A 17,874-nucleotide genomic window follows, 5' to 3' on the forward strand; every position below is an offset into this window, starting at 1 on the left:
ATCCAGGAAAACAGTCACATAGATAGTTTTGCTACTCCAAAAAACACCAATCACAACCTAATGAAATGGTTATCAACACACACATTTATCAGGGTGCTGATGGGCATGGGGTTTGTATTCATTTATTTCACAGCTTTCCCCCCTAAAAGCAAAGATCCATCTTCAGGATGGCTTTTGGTGGGCTAGTCACAACTTGTGGTGTACACCTTTTTGAGATCTTTTGTACGTGGTCAGTTCATTTTATTGGCTGAGCTGCGTGAAGCTCCAATACCAGCGATCTTCGTGTTTAGCTCAGCTTCATTGATTACGCTTGGAGTCATGTATTTGGAGATCACCATTTCTCAGAGCTGAATATTCAGGGCCAGAGTTACTGGTTCTCTTTGGCAGCATTGTGCCATTCCAGCAACGCAAGCAGCCGTACACATGGTTTAACCACCCAGTTAAGCTGGGTTTATGTCTGCTTCGCTGTGCCAGAGCAGAGTAAAACAGCCAAAGCAAATCTGCGAATCTAGCCCAAACTATTGTCTATTCTAAGAAACCATTTTCTGTAACTATTGGCTGTGTTTTGAAATCCTACAGTTTCCAGCTCATTATGCCCAGGCCTCCGTCTCTCACTGACTCTGAATCATTGTGAATTTGAACTTCAAATTGCCACATTTGGAGGATCTTTTTCTTTCCACTATGTCTGCAGTGAAATGATCCCCCGATATGATTTACGTGCAATACACGATCGCGTTTATTACAGAAACCAGGGTAGAATAAGAAAGCAATATTTCATGTTAATTCATGAAATCCAAGCCCAACTTTAATAGAAGGACTTCACTTTATACTAAGGATGATATACAGTCAGCCCTGCTTTAAATGAGACATTTTGCCTTTTGAACTCAGCAGGAGGGCCACTAGTTACTACTACTGGAAGCAGTTTAAAAACCTGCAAGTCCAGCAGGTCTTTGGGACTCCTTTAGAAACAGCATTTTATATTGTGGCACGGCATTTCTGCATGTTACAGTCTGCAAGCTGCACTGTCTGACAATACAGCCCTTCTGAAACATGCCTTAGATTATTTATACTTGCGCTGTAAGGCTCCGATCCAAAACCCATTGAAGTCAATAGGAGTCTTTCCACGTTACTTTAATAGACTTTGGATCAGGCCCTAAAAGTGAAATTCTGACTCCACTGAAGTTAATGGCAAAGCTCCCATTGACGTTGATGGGGCCAGGATTTCAATTTACAGGCTCAGTCGTCCAATGGATCAAATGTGCCAGCCAATAAGAGTCCCTGTCCTTAAGCGCTTACAGTCTAAGAGCCCCATGCAGAAAACTCTTGAGCCTGATCTACATTTAAATATGTAATCGACCTAGCTAAGGGCTCACAAAGGGCTGTGAGCAATTTCACACTGAGGTTGACCTAAGCCCCTGGTATAGCTGCAGCTAGGTCGATGCGAGAATTCTTCCATCCGCTTAGCGACTGCCTCTCAGAGAGGTGGATTAACTGTATCAATGGAAAAAAACACCCTTCTGTCGCCGTAGGAAACATCCACACTGCAGCGGTGTAGTTGCAGCTCTGTGTCACGGTAGTGTAGACACAACCATACAGGGTTGTCAGTCGGCCGCTTCACAGAAAGGACTGTCCTTAAGGGCCAAATTCTGTTCTCATTTACACCGGCTCAATACGCTCAAAGTCAATGCGGCTACACCGGTGCAAATGAGAATGAAAGAGCAAAGCAGATAGGACGCAATGCGGACGTCTAGCAATATGCTTTCTCCTTGGCTAGACCACGGATATTCCTCCAAGGGTAAATGAGAGGAGGAGAGGGGAGGAAAGGTGTTGTTCCATTAAGACACTTGGCCCCTTGTTCAAAGAGGATATTCTTTGTAACCCTCATTAAGCAAGGTATTTCAGCATGTGACCTCAATGGGAGCTACTCATGTGCTTAAAATTAAGCATATGTGGAAGTACCTTGTTGAGTCAGGGCCTAAGAAGTTCCCCTTACAAAATACTCCGGTTTCTATGGCACGTACCTGGAGAGCTGGATCTTCACGGCTACTCTGCTAGGTCATCTATGAATGGATCAAATTAATCCTAAATTACTAGAGGAAACAGGCCACCTCAGCTGCAATGCATGTGGGTAATTTTGGTGATCTAGCCCTTCTTCCCAGCTTGGGGAAGAGGCTAGCGGCAATGGGACGTTCCTGGCAAGCTTTTCAATAAACAAAACGGACAATATTTTGACACTGCCCCAATCTGTAACCATCCCCCGCCCCCCCTTTTAAACAAAACATCCTGATTCAAAGGCGCTTCTTACAGCCTGGGAATGTCCACATGGCTGTATTGCAGCATTTATAAAAAGGGATTTAGTGCCTGCCAACAACAAACACTTTTCCAGTGACACCAGTCTGAATTATACACTCGCCTACTTTGTGTGTTCAGACAGAGCTAGCAACCAAGCTGCGTGAGGCTTCGCTAATATGAAGAATAGCAGTTGCCTTCCTTAAAAGAACCTTGTCCCTTATGGCCGTTCTTTGGAAAGACTGAAAGGAAACAAGAATCACGGTGACAACACAATCCCTTCTGTATGTGTTAATCTGGATTTTGTTTGAACGTCTAGAACTGACCTTGCCTTGAACTGTGTTAAAAATCCTAACTGGTGTGGACTGACTTGACCTTGTGGTTCCATTTGTTCACAATGCCAGGCCTAGCCTAATTCGCTTAGTTCAATCCATTATTTCACAGACATAAAAGAAATGCAACATTACAGCAGAGCCTGTTAGCACAGCTCTAGCCTTTGGGCCAGATCTGCAAGGACTTCCTCCCCAAAGATGCAGGCAAATGCCTATTGATTTCAAGAGAGAGTTTTTGCTTGAAAAAGGACTGATTACAGACTGAATAAACACCTGAAATTTTCCCGCAAACTCCCATTGCTTAGTGGTTTCTAAGACAGACAGAAAAAAATACTTCTGTGAATCAGAGGTTTGGCAGAGTCGGGGAAAAAAAAAGATTTGAGCCTGAGTGTGTATTTGATTTTTGGCATTTGGGGACTGGGGCGAAGGAAGACGACGGTCAATTTTGCCTCAGTCAATGTGGTTGTTTTTAAGCTATAAGAGTGCAAAAAGATTTGTGGGTTTAGATAGTTTCCTTTCATTTCCATGACTCAAAATGGGTTATATTAAAAAGAAGTCAGAAGGAAATTTCATAAGCTGTTAGTCCCTTCTGGGTTTCTACTTCTTAAAAAAAAAAATTAAAAAAAAAAAGCAGCTGAAATACTGAGGTTTATGTGGCTACTGGGATGAGCAGTCACTAGAATGGTTTCCTACTAATATCTGTATATTATATGGGTTTGCAGCTTCTTTCATTTTATAGTTAACACTTTATTTAATGTAATAGATGTTAACGAATGGCTGTGCAGTCAGTGGTCCAAAACCAGAGGGTCAGGCCCTCGCAGCTAATGTAAATCAGCTTAGCTCCATTGAAGTCAATGGGTCAAATCCTCAACTGGTATAAAAGTCATTGGAGAGAACAGAGGCTCCTTGCAATGATCTCGTGGAAGCTTCTTGTCACTACAGTCTGTAAAGATTGGCCGGATTGTTCACCCTGCGAGACTCCACAAAGGTCTCGTTATGGAGGTTCCTGGGCTGTGTGTCTCGGATCTTACTGAAGTGTGAAAAAGGTACACGTAGCCAGCGCTGGATGTTATTTCCATGAATAACAGATTATCAGGTTGTAACATGCGTCCACTGAGATTATTTTTTAAAAATAACTACTTTATAGAAAAAAAAGAACAGAAAAATTAACTTGCAAAGAACTATGGCCAAAATGTTCTTACTTGGGAGCCGAAAGTTAGGCACCTAAACCCATATTGAGGCATTTAAATAGTTGGCCTGGTTTTCGGAAGTGCTGACATCCATTTATTTTGATGCCAGGTGCCTAATTTAAGCCATCCATTTTGAAAAGTTTGGCCTGGCATCAATGGCTGACAGTTAAGGATGCAACAGATCTAGTTTGGTGCTCTTAGGTGGGTTTAATTAAGGCCTGGAAGATCTCAATTCTTGGTAAATAAGCACATACTATTTGATACAGGAATATACATGGAGCATACACACGTCCTACTAAAACGACAGGAACACTGACACTAAAGCAGGTTGGTTTAAACTTAGATTTATTCAATGACACATGCACATTCGGACAGCTAGTAGAGTTCCAGTGAACAATTTTTATAACTGACTATGAGATAGTTATGACTTCTGTTAGTCAAGTAAGTACATTTCTAAAATACATGACTAGAATCAAACTGGAGCAGTAAAGATAATTCTTCCCAAGAACAAAAAGAAACTTCTTCATTTGTAATACTCCTGTCATCAATTAATATCAGCAGGGAACCAAAGGAGGACAGCAAAGAGATGCATAAATGAAGTAATAACATATCAGTCCTATTCACCATCTGTCTTGTAGACAGTCCTCAAGTTTTCACTTCCATCAGTTCGTTTTTCAATGCTCCTCAATTTGCAAACAGCTAGAATTCACCGGCTGGACGGCTAATTCACCACTCAAGTTATGCAGATGCCCTTTTTTTAAGCACGGAAAAGCAGGTAATGGTTGTAAAATCATGGGCTCAGCCAAAAAAATGGTTTCAAAAGTATTTCTCCTCTAAACAGTCTCTTCCTGGACACACCAAAAAGAAGCCAACAAGCTGTAAGGATTGCAGAAAGTCTCTTCTTATCAATATTGCACAGGAAAACAAACTCAATAAATTGCCAATATATTTTAAGAAGACTTTAAGCAGAAGAGTCATCAATATTTATTAGTGTAACGAGAACCATCCAACACTGCAGCTAACTGGTGGGTGAAATACACATCAAAATTGTTTAGATGGAGCGACATTGGGCTAGCCTGTCTGAATCTCTCCTCGTATGTTTGGCTAATTTAAGGGAATCCTGTAGGGAAAAGACTTAGAGGCTGGTTTTCGTTTGTCGGGAGAGGTGATCTGTAACCATCAAAATTGCGTGGAATGCTTCCGCTGGTGGAACCAGAACTGTTACTGAGAGTCTCTATGCTTCCTTCTCGCTGAAGCTCTGAAATGGAACGAGAAAACAGGCCCTGGTTAATGTTTCAGATAAAAGAAGGACGTTTGCCATTAGAAGGCCATTTTACTGACAAATCTGTTTATTGTATCACTGTTCTAACATTGCATTCACTCATCATCCACCTTTTACTGGGTGATTTGACGAAACACTCCCGAGGCATCACATCTACTTCGCTAGGCTTATATTTCAGTCTGAATAAAAATGGAGTTTAAGACATCTAAACCTTGTATTTCAGTTTCAGATGTGGTGTCTAATCTCGTCCTTGGGGACGAGTATATTGATTTGCAATATATTAAGATCCAAAATCAGAGATTTGCAAGATTGAACTAAGGAGAATTATAGAAGTCCTATTGACAAACAATGGCATAACTTCACTAAACAGGCAGAGCTGGTGATATGACTGGACTAGAAAAGGAGTTCAGTTGTGATACTCGCTAACTGTGACCTGCAACAACCGCACTCAACCAATGCAGTTCAACAGCCTATTTAAAAAAGGATTTTCCACAACTTCTTTGTGCTGTACATACAGTGGGAAGCATCTTTGTGTTTTCTGAGGCAAACAGAAACAACAAACTTTCCTGGGTGCTTGTCTGCTAGGGCTAATGTCTCAAAGCAAAAGAAGAAAGCAGAAATGATCATGGTTAGTGTCTATTTAATTTACATCATCAAAAAGGTGATGAAACTGTACTGATTGCAGAGGGCTGGAAGAGTCTGTAAACAGGCCCAGGGACCTAAGGTTACTACCATTTGGACAGGATTTATTTCCCTCTTGCAGTCATGCACATATCATTCCTCCCATGCTGGTCTTAACTCTCGAAACACTCATATTTTTGTGTGGGCAGAACATCATTTCTAACTCTGACTCTGCGTGAGCCACTTGAATCCAAACATTGACTCAGTGGCAGCGTGCAGGCAATGCGACTGGGCAGTATCACACTCTCCAGCACTCAACGATGGCACGCAGCGGTGATATTAGGCAGGACCACACGTACAGCACAAGCATCCTCTCCCAGCCACTCAGTGACAGATTATAACAAATATTCTGGTGAGTTGCAAAGTGAGAGCCAAAGCCCACGCTCCGCACTCTGTTTCTACTCAACCTTTACTCAAGATGGATGGATAAAAAGAGTTAAGACCTATGATGTAAAGCCCCTAATAATTCTGCTATGGGAAAGGGGGGGATTGGAAAAAAACCCCACAGTCTATCTGTAGGCCATTGACCGGATTGGTATAATGTTGACAGGCACTTGTACTACTATGGTGATGGGTACAGGATAAACACAGGGAGCCCACAGATTGACAGACAAAGAGTTTTTCCTATTGACTTCAATGGGAGTTTTTCTTGAACAAGGACTGGCTAGGAAGTGAGTAAAGGACTGCAGGATTTGGGAGAACGATTTTAAACGTCGTCACTGCCAAATATTACTGTATCTCTGCCATTCACGGAGTTCAGTCTTACAGTGGGATTCTACCTCATTTATAAACACTACGACAGTCCCTTTATTGCACTGAGACTCAGAGACAAGGACAAGCATATAAGTAAAATGCACTGCCCCAGCGACAAGCTTCGTCACTAAAACAAAAAAGACCCCACCCAAGCGCCTTTCTAACAGTGCACCGTTCCTCTTAGCATTAATATGCGGTACATGTGTATACATGGGATCATAGATCCATTTGAACTGACACCTGGTCTAGTAAGGTGTTGCAAATTTAGTACTTGATCATGGAAGTAGTTCGCAATGGAGATAATTGGAATAGGTTACACCAGAAAACAAATCTGCAGTGACAATGCCCTAATCACGGTTTTCTTGCTGGTGTTTTGTTAAGGAATGTACAATGTACAAATGTCTTCATATTCCTTCATTTCTTAACTGTCCCAGGAGTTCAGGAAGTAAAAACAGTCATTTGAATCAGAAATGAGTGGTGAATCCCACAAGAACACTATGCTGCTCCTGGCTGATTTGTGCTTTTATCTCGCCTTGCACACAGCTGGCTTGGTTAAATGTCTCACGTCAGAGCTTTCACTCACTGTGTAGCCATCACCAATAAGATAGAACACGGGTAGGCTCCAATCAAACATCATTAGGGCTGTTGAACTCCTTACGAGGTTACTTTCCTCTCTCTCTCTTTCTTTCTAAAACCATAATTGATTTTCAGGCAAGTGGTGCATTTTCAGTTCCATTAAACAAAAGGAGGATGCAGCAGTACTGTAGATTCCCAAAGCCCAAACGCTGAGCAGCAAAATGTCAGCTTACAGGTGGGGGGGAAGAATGCATGAGATTCTGGCTGAGGTGTTACATAACTCCAGCCTTTTTTAGTAACAGTGCCTTTGTATTAACCATTCCTCAGTGATTTACTTAGTACCTTAAAGGGGATTTTTTTTTCCCTAAGAATCAAAGCCTTACGGCTTTTCAGGGGTGCTAAGCAATGATCGATCCTGCTCTTCTCAGTGCAAGGTGACAGTGCTCAGCACCTCTAAAAATTAGGCCACTCATCTGCATGTATTTTACTGCTGCTCTGAAATGGAAAACCTTTCCATTACAAGCCAGGATACAGTCACTGAAGAAGAGCGCTCTCCGTGGGAGGCTGCCTGCATTACTTCTCGCCACCATTAGGGGAGCCGGGGGGGCTAGTGCCAAGGAGTAAAACAGCCCTGAGAAAAACCCAATTGGAGAGGAGTTGAGATTTAGTGGATGGGGCACTGGACTGGGAGTCAGGAGACACTGAGCTCCTGGTGTGATCCTTGGGCTGCCTCTCTCTGTCTCCGTTCCCCATCCCACCCTTTGTCTTGGCTATTTAGACTGTAACCTCTTTGGGGCAGGGCCAGGCTTGCTAAGTGTTTGTACAACGCCCATCACAATGGAGCCTCACTCTTAGCTCAGGCCTCTACAGGCTACTGTAACGCAACAATGCACAAATCAGATTAAAAATGAGAATGAACTGTGTGACTAAGTTAAAGGCTAAAGTAGAAACAAAGACCCAAGTTCTGGCCGCATGTAGGCACACATCAAAAGACCAACAGGCCTTGGGTGGAAGTTTTCACCCTAAAGCCTATGTGTGTCTCCTGGCAGAGTTCCTCCGAGCGGCTCCCTGGACTCGTTTGAGGAGCAGTGGGCACTGTCTGGGGTTCTTTGCTCTGTGTCCCCCTTGGAAGCCCTGATTTTAAACCTATGACCTACGCTACCTTCCTGTATTTTCATTTGTTGTCTCCTGGATTTAGCTGATTCCCTTGTATTTCTGGCCCTTCCCCTATGCAGAGTGGGAGGTCTTTTTGGTTTCATCCAGAACACAGGGACCAAAGAGGCCTAAAGCCTACGGACATTCTGCTCTGTGCTCCACTGAGAAGCAGTCTGGGGATCAGGGGACATGCTCTGCATCTTTGTGAGTGTATGTCCCCAGTCCCACTGATGCAAATTCCGCCCTACAGATTAATCTGAGTTCACTCAAACGTTTCAGCATTATGTGTACACTTGTTCTGGAGCCAGTTACACAGCAAGACTGAGGTGCAACATACTTTGATATGTAAGGTACCATTGCTGAAATCCCAAGTGCTACATTATAAAGCAGCACTAAGAGGAACCCAGGCTCTCTACCCCTGCATGCACCTGGGGAGGCTGCTTCCTATTCTGCCCCTCAGAGCAGCTACACAATGTGGGCTTAGGCATTTCATGGTCACCGGAGACCAACCCCATTGTAAATATGGCAGTCAGGCTCATGGCTATTACATCAATGGACAAAGTCAGCATGGTCATTATGTCCCTGAATGTCAATCAGATAAGGAAGCATTTTAAAGGGGATAGAATCATAGAAGTGTAGGAATGGAAGGGACCTTGGGAGGTCATCTAGTCCAGTCCCTGCACTCAGGGCAGGACTATGTAATAACTAGACCATTCCTGACAGGTATTGGTCTAATCTGTTCTTAAGAACCTCCAGTGGTGGAGATTCCAGAAAACTCCCTAGGCAAAAGGATGTGTGGTCCAAAGTCAACGTAAGCTCCATTCTGAAGCTCTGCCAGGGACAAAAGAATGACCCAGTGTCTTGAAGACTGTCCTCCAGCTTTTGGGGTAGAAAACAGGGGACAGGCTCAGGATACGGTGTAGTGGAGTAAAAAGTGCTAATATCCTGTAAGCAAGCTGTTTCACACCACCCAGCTGTAGGGAGGGGAAGGGGCCAGATGGCCAGTCTATTTTCTGAAAAGACTTGACAGAACCAGTTTCCATGACCTTCTGGGGCTTGTGTATGTCAAGAGATGCAGGCTCATAGAAAGGCTTTGTTATAGTTAAAAGACAAATCATTTATTTGTATTGTATGGGTACAGAAGAAATAACCTTTACAGTAGCAGTACCCTTGATGGCTAAAAGGAAAATGTCCAAGGGTGAAATCCTGGTTACACTGAAGTCAATGGGAGTTTTGCCATTGATCTGAATAGGGCCAAGCTTCCACCCAACATTTGGCCATCTTTCTCCTATATATCATTGCACAGTCCCTGCAAGCCTTTCAATACGTCTATCGTTCTCAGAGCAGCTTTTTCAATATTGTTTTCCTTAAAGGCAAATCAATTCCAGCAGCACTTCTTAAGAACCCTGCAGTAACAAAGCAACGTGCATGTGTGCTAGAGACGAAATTAAAATTTGGTGAGACAACCACCTAAGCTTCCCAGGAGAATACTATCAACCCTCATGAGAACACAAAAATCCACCTTCAGATGATTGTCAAACAATTCTTAAGAGGTGTCTATTTAAACACATTTCAGCATTTCCAGTTTAAACCACTTCTTTCTTTCATGTATGTACAGTTCAGAGAGAAAAAAAATCTCTGCCAATTGAAACCCTTGAAACTAGGCATTCGCATGGGACTTCATTTATCAAAGGACAGACAGATTTACAGAAAATAAAGGATTCCTAGTCCAATACTGTTTTACACTCTCAAAAATTATAATATGATCATGATCAAAACGGGAAAATGTTAAATGGTGGAGATTTTACTTCCTATTTCTTCCCTTTTCCATCTTTTTAAAATCTACTGTTTTAAAAGAATATAAAGGAATTGAAACAAAAAGCTCCTTTAAATAATGTTAAGTTTGTGACATAAACCAAGCAAAGCCAGTGAATTTGGGGGAGATTTCCAAAGGCACAGATGGGAACTGGATATTTTTGGACCTTTGAAAATCTCCCTCTTAAAAGTTCTGTTCTTCACTATTCCATTTATACAGTCGGGGTGGAGGAGGTGCAGCACGCATCTAAAATATGCATGGACCCCAAAAGTGACATCATGCCGGGGGCATGGATGGCTCAAGGAATAATGAGCCTTTTTGCTAGGTTGCAAATTCAAATCTAGCCCAGATTGGCAGTGCCCAAAAGTCTTTAATATCGTATGGCTCATGTGAAGTATATCTGACAGTCATACTGTGGATGCTCACATAGAAACACCCACTTTCACATGTGGATCTAGCTGGCAATTTCAGCAGGCAGATGAAGGACTGAATGCTGAAGAAAGAGGACTATTAGTGGACTGGGAGTCAGGAGACCTCTGTTCTACTCCTTACTCAGCCACTGCCTTCCTCTGTGACCCTGGGCAAGTCTCAGACCTACTCTGTACTAGGAAGTTAGGCTGGTATAACTACATCACTTAGAGGTGTGAAACATCCACACCCCGAAGCCAACCTAACCCTCGGTGCACACAGCTCTAGTCAATGGGTCGACCTAGCTAGCGCCTCACAGGGAGGTGGAGCACGTTTGCCAACGGGAGAGCTTCTCCAGTCAGTGTAGGTCATGTCTCCACTGAAGTGCTGCAGTGTTTTAAGTGTAGACAAGCCCTTAATCTTGCCATGTCTGCTTCCTCGTCTATAGAAAGGGGATAATTCTACTAACCCAACTTTGAAAAGCACTCCGAGAGCCTTGACTGCCCAGCACTATGGAAGTGTAACGTATTATTATTCTAGTGCCTTCTCAACTCCAGAGGTGAACCCTCCAGGTCATTGGCACAGCTGTAAGGAAGCTCGCACAGCTGCTGCCCGTGCTGTACCTGTTCTGTGGATAAGCAGAGGGCTAAGTTCACTCAAAACCAAAACCAAAGTCCACCTGCAGAAGGAAGTGAGTGAAAGGCAGAATGGCAGCCTTAGCTTAGAACATCCTTGCTTATGTTGGCTGTGGGAGTTGAGCGTTGCTCAAATACTGGGAGACCGATCTGTCCCTGGTGTAATTCTGTTGTTTTCGATCGTGTGTTATGCCAGGAATGGACTTGGCCCTAGGTTGTCTGCAGGTTATTTCATCTACATTTCCACAGGTACACACTGCCAAGATGTATTAACTTCCTTAAACGTAGCAGTAAAACAACTTATGATGCACTTTAACGGGCCTGTACGCTAGCCAACAAATCGTGTCTCACATAAAACACATTCCATTTTATAGATTTGCTGGCTATTTGCAATACCTTCAGTTTGCTTCTGCTGAGGCAAGAAAACCAGGGTTGAGCCTTCAGGGTCTGCAAAATGGAGAGGCGAAGGAAGAAGGGGGCCTCCAGGAGCTATTTATGGGGTCAAAATAACACAAGACCTGCTCTTCTCATAGCATTTCCACCATCAGGGAAATGAAATACTGTGAGAAGACCAGCACTTGCATTACTTTGGCCCCATAAATGGCTCCCTGACGCATTAAAAAGCCTGTGAAAGATAAACACAAATACAAATAAACACTAATACTGGAAACATAGATACTAAAACCTGCCCGCATCCCTAGAGGAAATGACTCACAAAGTTCTGATTGGCCTTAAAAAAAAAAATTAAAAGGGGCAGAAATGTCTGCTGAAGAGATGAGGAGGAAGCCAGTTCAGGAGAGCTCAGAGAAGCCCTCTTCTCAGTTATGACACTCACTCTAACAGCCACCAGCAGACGAAATGGGAATCACAGAATAATAGAGGGCTTCAGGGCACATGTGAGTTGAACTGTGTTGAGGAGAGAAACAACAAAAAACTTATCTCCAGTGCTGCACATCTACCAGATGTCAAAGGAAACAGGCTCCGTGGGGCTCAAAAAACAAGGGAAGAAAGACAAAACTGTCAACAATTATTCTCTACCTGCTAATGTGCAGATTTGTGTCAATGTGGCTCCGTGGCCCTGGGAGGCTGGGGGACTGATTCTCATCTATTGCTGGTGCAAACCAGGATTATGCTCCTCTTAAATCAATGGAGGCGTGCTAGTGTAGAACAGATCAGAACAAGGACCATTATCTCCCAGTACAGAAGGAGTGAAAGAATTCGTTTCTCCTGAAAACGTCTCCAGGACCGAAGAGGCAGGAGGGGAAATGCTGCAGGAAGCCGTGTTTCTAGTGGCTAGAGTAGGGAGGTGAATAGCTTGCAATACTTATTTCACTGTACGTTTCAGAGAAGAACCCTATCATATTTCCTCATGCTCAGTTAACACTATCAGAAAATACAGACCACTCCTTAGACCGATACTACTGCACCCATTCTAAGCCTGGCAGAGGAGGTTCACCCAAAATGCTGACAGCAAGATTTGGACCCGAAGAACAAGAGACACATTGAAATAGCAGATATTTTACCAGATTTGGCAACGACTCGCTCATACAGTGGGATGATGTGTAAACTCTGGATGCCCACCGCGAAGGTACTCATTTTATCAGTGGTTGTTTGGAACAGATTATAAGTTCCTAGGAAAAGACTCATGCTCATATACTCATAAAGCACTGCACACAGACGAATGCATCCCTCAGCCTCTCACCGTCCTGTGTATCTATTCCTCCATCCCCAGAGTATATGGTACAAAGCCTGGTTATTTGTTTTGATAGAAGAGGCTTCTTTCTGCTTTCACTCTGGCCACGCTTTTCAAAAGTGACAAATAGTTTAGGAAGACACCTTAAGGAGGCCTGATTTCCCAAGGGTGGGGGCCCAGCACTTCCTGGAAATCAGGCCCCTTTAAGGAGTTTCACATTGGCCACAAGTCACTTTTGAAAATCTTGGCCTCCATCCCACGTGTAAACAAAATGAACTCCCCACCCTCATTTCTATACAGGCCACCTAGATTGAGGCCCCACCCTGCCAGGGGCTGCAGGAACTCACCAAGTAGCTGTCTCCATGCATGTACACGTATACACAAAGGTAACAGCCCAGTGATGGGTGCCCCAGAGAGGCATGTAACTCTAATAACAATGATTTTCTTGTGGCCTTCTCTAGGTCCCAGATTTTTTCATCAGACCATAATCCTACCACTCCTGTTGTCACTTTGTTGCTCTGCTGAATCGCAGAGCTGGGGCGAACTGGGGACCTGTAATAAGAGCTGTGGAATGTGTAGGGAGAGGATGACCACTGAGCCCACTGAGGCTGAATGACAGCTGCAGGGGGTGAGTCAGGTTTAGACGGGAGGCACGCCTTCCTCTGTGCTTGGAAAGTGTGGAGCACATTTCAGGTACTACTGCAATCTAAACCCGATTAACAGAGCAATAGGAACTCAAATGCATGGCTCTCTGTGTTCCATAACTCCCTCCCCATGCTGTCCTGTTTTCATCCCTGCCAAAGGCTGAAAACAGCATCAGTGATATATTTCCTTCAGTGCACACAGCACATGCCGTATTCTGTTGCATTAGTGAGCTAACTGCCAGAAATTGGTAGGAAATACTTATTTCTGTTAATATTTGCCTTCAGTTTTCAAATACCAAGCCTGATCCTACCTTGCAGTCCCAGCGTACTGCAAAAATAATCCTCTGCTTTTATTAACCTTCGTGCCAACGATGGGGGCGGGAGGAATGGCGCTATCTCAAAGCTTGTGATCCTCAGGTATGTGTCGGAGCAGAACAAGCTACACCAGGCACCAGTCCAAGCCAGGTTGCTGTACATTCAATTCAAAAAAGCTTCAGGAACTGTCAAAGGACTACAGCAAATCTAGAAAGGTATAAAGCCCTGCCAAGCCTAAATGTGAAGCCATTTTATATGGCACATTAATTCAATGCCTAAAGAAAATCTATATAGCCCTCTTTTGCCCGGAACACTCATAAATTATGCTGCCTTTCTTATTTGTGCTCTCTCGGTAGTGGTCCACTTGAAGCCATGGTATCTCCTTTATGTCTACTCAAAAATCTCATCTCTAGTGCATTATTTCTTCTAATGGTTTTTCCTTTCTCTCTGTTTGACTTCCCCTACAGCAGGCTGTTAAGCACAGTTTCAAAATATCCTCAAAAATCATTTGCTGGAAGAGCTGACCCTTTACTCTACCTACTGAGAATGGCACAAACTCCTGTGCAGCATGGCAGAGATGCAGCCTGGATAAATGATACAATGACAGCCAGCCTGATGTGTCAGGGTAGTGGGGAAGCAGCAGCAACTCTGAATACTAGAATTATTCTTCATCAACTCAAACTGTCACAACACATTACACTCAAGCCCTCAGCTTGCTGAAGGAGTGACCCTGGACTGAATGGAAGAGTGCTTGGGGAAAGAACTAATTGTAGCTTCTTTTCACACGTCAGTCACTTTTCACAGCACCAAACCTTTCAAGCTCAACTAATGTCAAGTTCCCTTTTTCTTTTTCTGGGCTGAACATTTTTGAGTTATACAGACGGTATTTTTAAAGGAACAAGGTCTCCAGCAAGGGTCTGAGTTGTGGGGGAAGGGAAGGAAGTGCAAGAATTAGTGCACATTGGAAAGTCTATCAGACTTCTGAAGATTCATTAGGAATTCCTCCATGAACAGCTAGGAATCAAGGAAGCGGTATGGCATATTAGCAACTAATGTTTGAAGCTCTGAGTTCCATTTCTGTCATTCACTGGGATTATTTCACAGGGTTCTTTACAATCCAAATTTAAATTGGAAGTGCTTAGAAGCACTAGAATCTACTCTCTGCCTTTTTGTGAAACTAGGATGCAAAACTGGTATTTGATCATACCATAGGACAAGAGAAATACGATGTCTCTCTTTAAAAAGGCCGGGTTAGATGACACTTCACTGGGGACACGAGCAACTTTTGGAAGAACAGTTCAGAAGCAAAAATTAGAACTTCATTTAACAATCAAAGCAACTTTCTTTTGTTTTGAAGAAAAGCAAATAGTCCCCCCTGCAGCTACATTATTCAGAATCAGGGCACTGTATATGTCCTCTTGCTTAGAATATCCAAGTATTAGGCAGTAGGGATGCTCTATATCTTCTTGTTATTAACCTAGATTGTAAAATCTTCGGGGCAGGGACTGTTTTAATGCATGTTTGTACAGCGTCTGCCACAATCGGTCTCCAATATCTGAATTCTAAGCACGGTTTATTACAAATAATAAATAGTAATTATGAAGATTCTGCCATCTGGATTCGTGTCCAAAAGGGTCCCATGTACAATGAAGGGTAAAAGGCAAGCGGCAGTCTTGAGGATCTGCTTTTCCAGATGTTTATGAACTACACGATTCTTCCTAACACAAGGATTAGTAAAGCATTTTTATTGTAATGTTGCTACAGTTACTCAACTGAACAGGATGTGTTCACACACGAGAACTTTCATGAAGCTCCAAAGACCAAAGTCTGCTCTCATTGAAGGGGATGTCTACGCCTCAAGCTGGAGGTGCAATTCCCGTCTCAATGAAACATACTGGCACTAGCTCTGACTGAGCTAGTGTGCTAAAAATAGACGCGTCACTGCCCCACGTAGGATCCTGTCCAAGACACCAGGGACACACTTGGGAAGCAAGCTCCTCCAGCTGCTCACGTCGCCAGCTCTACATTGCTGTTTTTAATGGCGTGTATGTCTCCTCTATCTGGAAATTAGAGGGCTGGTCTCATTTTCGTGTTCATACAACTGCTACACAGCCAGCTGGGGGCACGCCATTTTTTCAGACCCATTCATAAAAAGAGCTACTTTGTCTTAAATTTATCAGCAATTAAGCAAATGGAAGGATGTTTCCCATCAGATTACAAAGTTTGATCGTAGTTAAACTTGGTGTCCTTCTCAGGTGTTAAAATTTTTCTTCACCGCAATGAATTGGGTAGCATATAGGTGCACGACTGCCCTCTGTTGGACAGCATCAGAATTGCTTAGATGTGTGTCAGAGGCCTGATCAAAGCTAACGAAGATTCTCCGTGAGCTCAAGTTCGAGGGGCTGTGCTTTGGGAGCAGCAGAACCATAGTCTGACTGTTAATTTCTGATTTAAAGAAGCTCCAGTGGGTTGTGACAAATTTGAAGTTCCCAGAAGCACTAAGAATTGTAGCAATTTTTTTTATCAGCCGTTTGAGTAAACAGACCTTAGACAACTTTGAAAAGAGGAAATGCAGAGATATGATATTTTAATACTGAAAATCAATCGCTGTATGAATTTATTTCACACCATTCCAACAGGAAAGATGCTGAGACCCAAGAGAAGGGGCTACATTACATTTTCAGAGTAGAAAAGACATGCAAACACTGCCTATGAAATTGGAAATCAGTGGCCTATGCAAAATATTCATGACAGTCAAATTATCTTACAACAACTCTAAGGCTGAATCCACATAGAATTCTCTACAGTGTAACGCATTGGAGATGAAAGCTGGCGTGTCAGGAAAAAAGGGTGGTAGGGTCTAACAACTTGGAGGAGGAGATATTGAAGATAACACGTACCCCAAGGGCTGAAGACAGAGTCTTTTGAACATCAAAAATCAACTGAGATTGTGCAATTACTCTGTAGTGCATTATTTCAATGCTAAAATGCCAAATGATTAACACTTACAAAAATTAAGAGGGCATCTGAATTTACATAAATGTCTGGACTGACTTCAAGCAAGATGAGATGGTTGAGACAAGAATAAAACATTTTCATGTGTGCACCTTTAAAGCATTTTGTCTTCAAAAAATATTGAGCTTGTTGTGTTTTCTTTAAAAAGAAAAACCCCAAACACTCCCAACAACTATGTACATAAACAGTAAGATACCCAAATCTTTGGCATACAGCCAGGCTCAACTCTGAACATTTTATGGAAGGTTAAAAGTGCACCAGATAAAGGATCTAAGCATTTAGAGAGACAATATTCTTCATGATAGGCACTTTCACGATGACTGTAATGCTTTAAAAAATAATCTCAAATTTCATACAGCTGTATATTTTTATAAAGAGGTTTAAGACGTTTTGCTACTTACATGGCACTTTCAAAAGACAAGTTGCTCATTTTAGCTAGTATGTGAAGTTTCAAAAGCTAAAAGAACAATCTAAAAGTTATAGAAAACATATTTCTGTAGCCGAAGTACACAGTGTGAAATGTACTAACTGTTCATGCAAGATTTCCAAAAGTGTGTGTTCTTCCCCCACCCCCCCGTAAATGAAGAAGCAGATGTAATTGTTTTGATTTAAGAGGAGGGAAAAAAACAACCCTGAACTTCAAAGTCACAATATGTTGCTACTAAAAGTTTACTCTTCAGTCTCCCAACTGGTTTCATTTGCTTTCAAATCTTGAGATCTACAATGTACCTTCTCATATTTAATATATGTTTTCCTGCTGCAAGCCAGTGTGCATATATGTTTTTCATGTATTTAAGCAGAATTATCTTTTATCTTCAATTACACAAGCAGCCCATCTGTGTATTTGAGACCAAAAGCATGTACAGAGAAAACACTATATTAAAATCCCTAGTTCTGGTCTCTTGTTCCTAGGGTTGTGGGAGTGCCTCTGATTGCTCATTAGAGACCCCTCTGCCAAGGAAATTCAAATTCAAATGTTATTTTGTATGGTTCACAACCCTTAACAACTCCATGCTGTTAAATTTTGTTCTGCCACTTTGCTGGAAACAGAACTCCAGGTTGCCTGGTCCTGCCCAAAAGTTTTGGAGGA

At 42.7% G+C, this 17,874-nt stretch overlaps 1 protein-coding gene across 7 annotated transcripts in view; it reads right to left on the reverse strand.

Annotated features, from left to right (window-relative positions):
* Positions 1-4,139: 4,139 nt before the first annotated feature.
* The window catches only part of BCAS3 (BCAS3 microtubule associated cell migration factor), a 499,958-nt gene continuing 486,223 nt past the window's right edge, over positions 4,140-17,874 (reverse strand). For 6 of the 7 annotated variants that reach the window (XM_077836612.1, XM_077836609.1, XM_077836606.1 and 3 more), the window contains one exon: positions 4,140-5,069. In XM_077836612.1, the coding sequence (XP_077692738.1) occupies positions 4,921-5,069 (149 nt within the window). In that variant the 3' untranslated portion in view covers positions 4,140-4,920. The remainder of the gene's footprint in view (positions 5,070-17,874) is intronic. The other variant, XM_077836611.1, reaches the window with a different exon arrangement.

This window comes from Eretmochelys imbricata, chromosome 17 (genome assembly GCF_965152235.1).
Source record: "Eretmochelys imbricata isolate rEreImb1 chromosome 17, rEreImb1.hap1, whole genome shotgun sequence".
In the NCBI taxonomy this organism is placed as follows: Eukaryota; Metazoa; Chordata; order Testudines; family Cheloniidae; genus Eretmochelys; species Eretmochelys imbricata.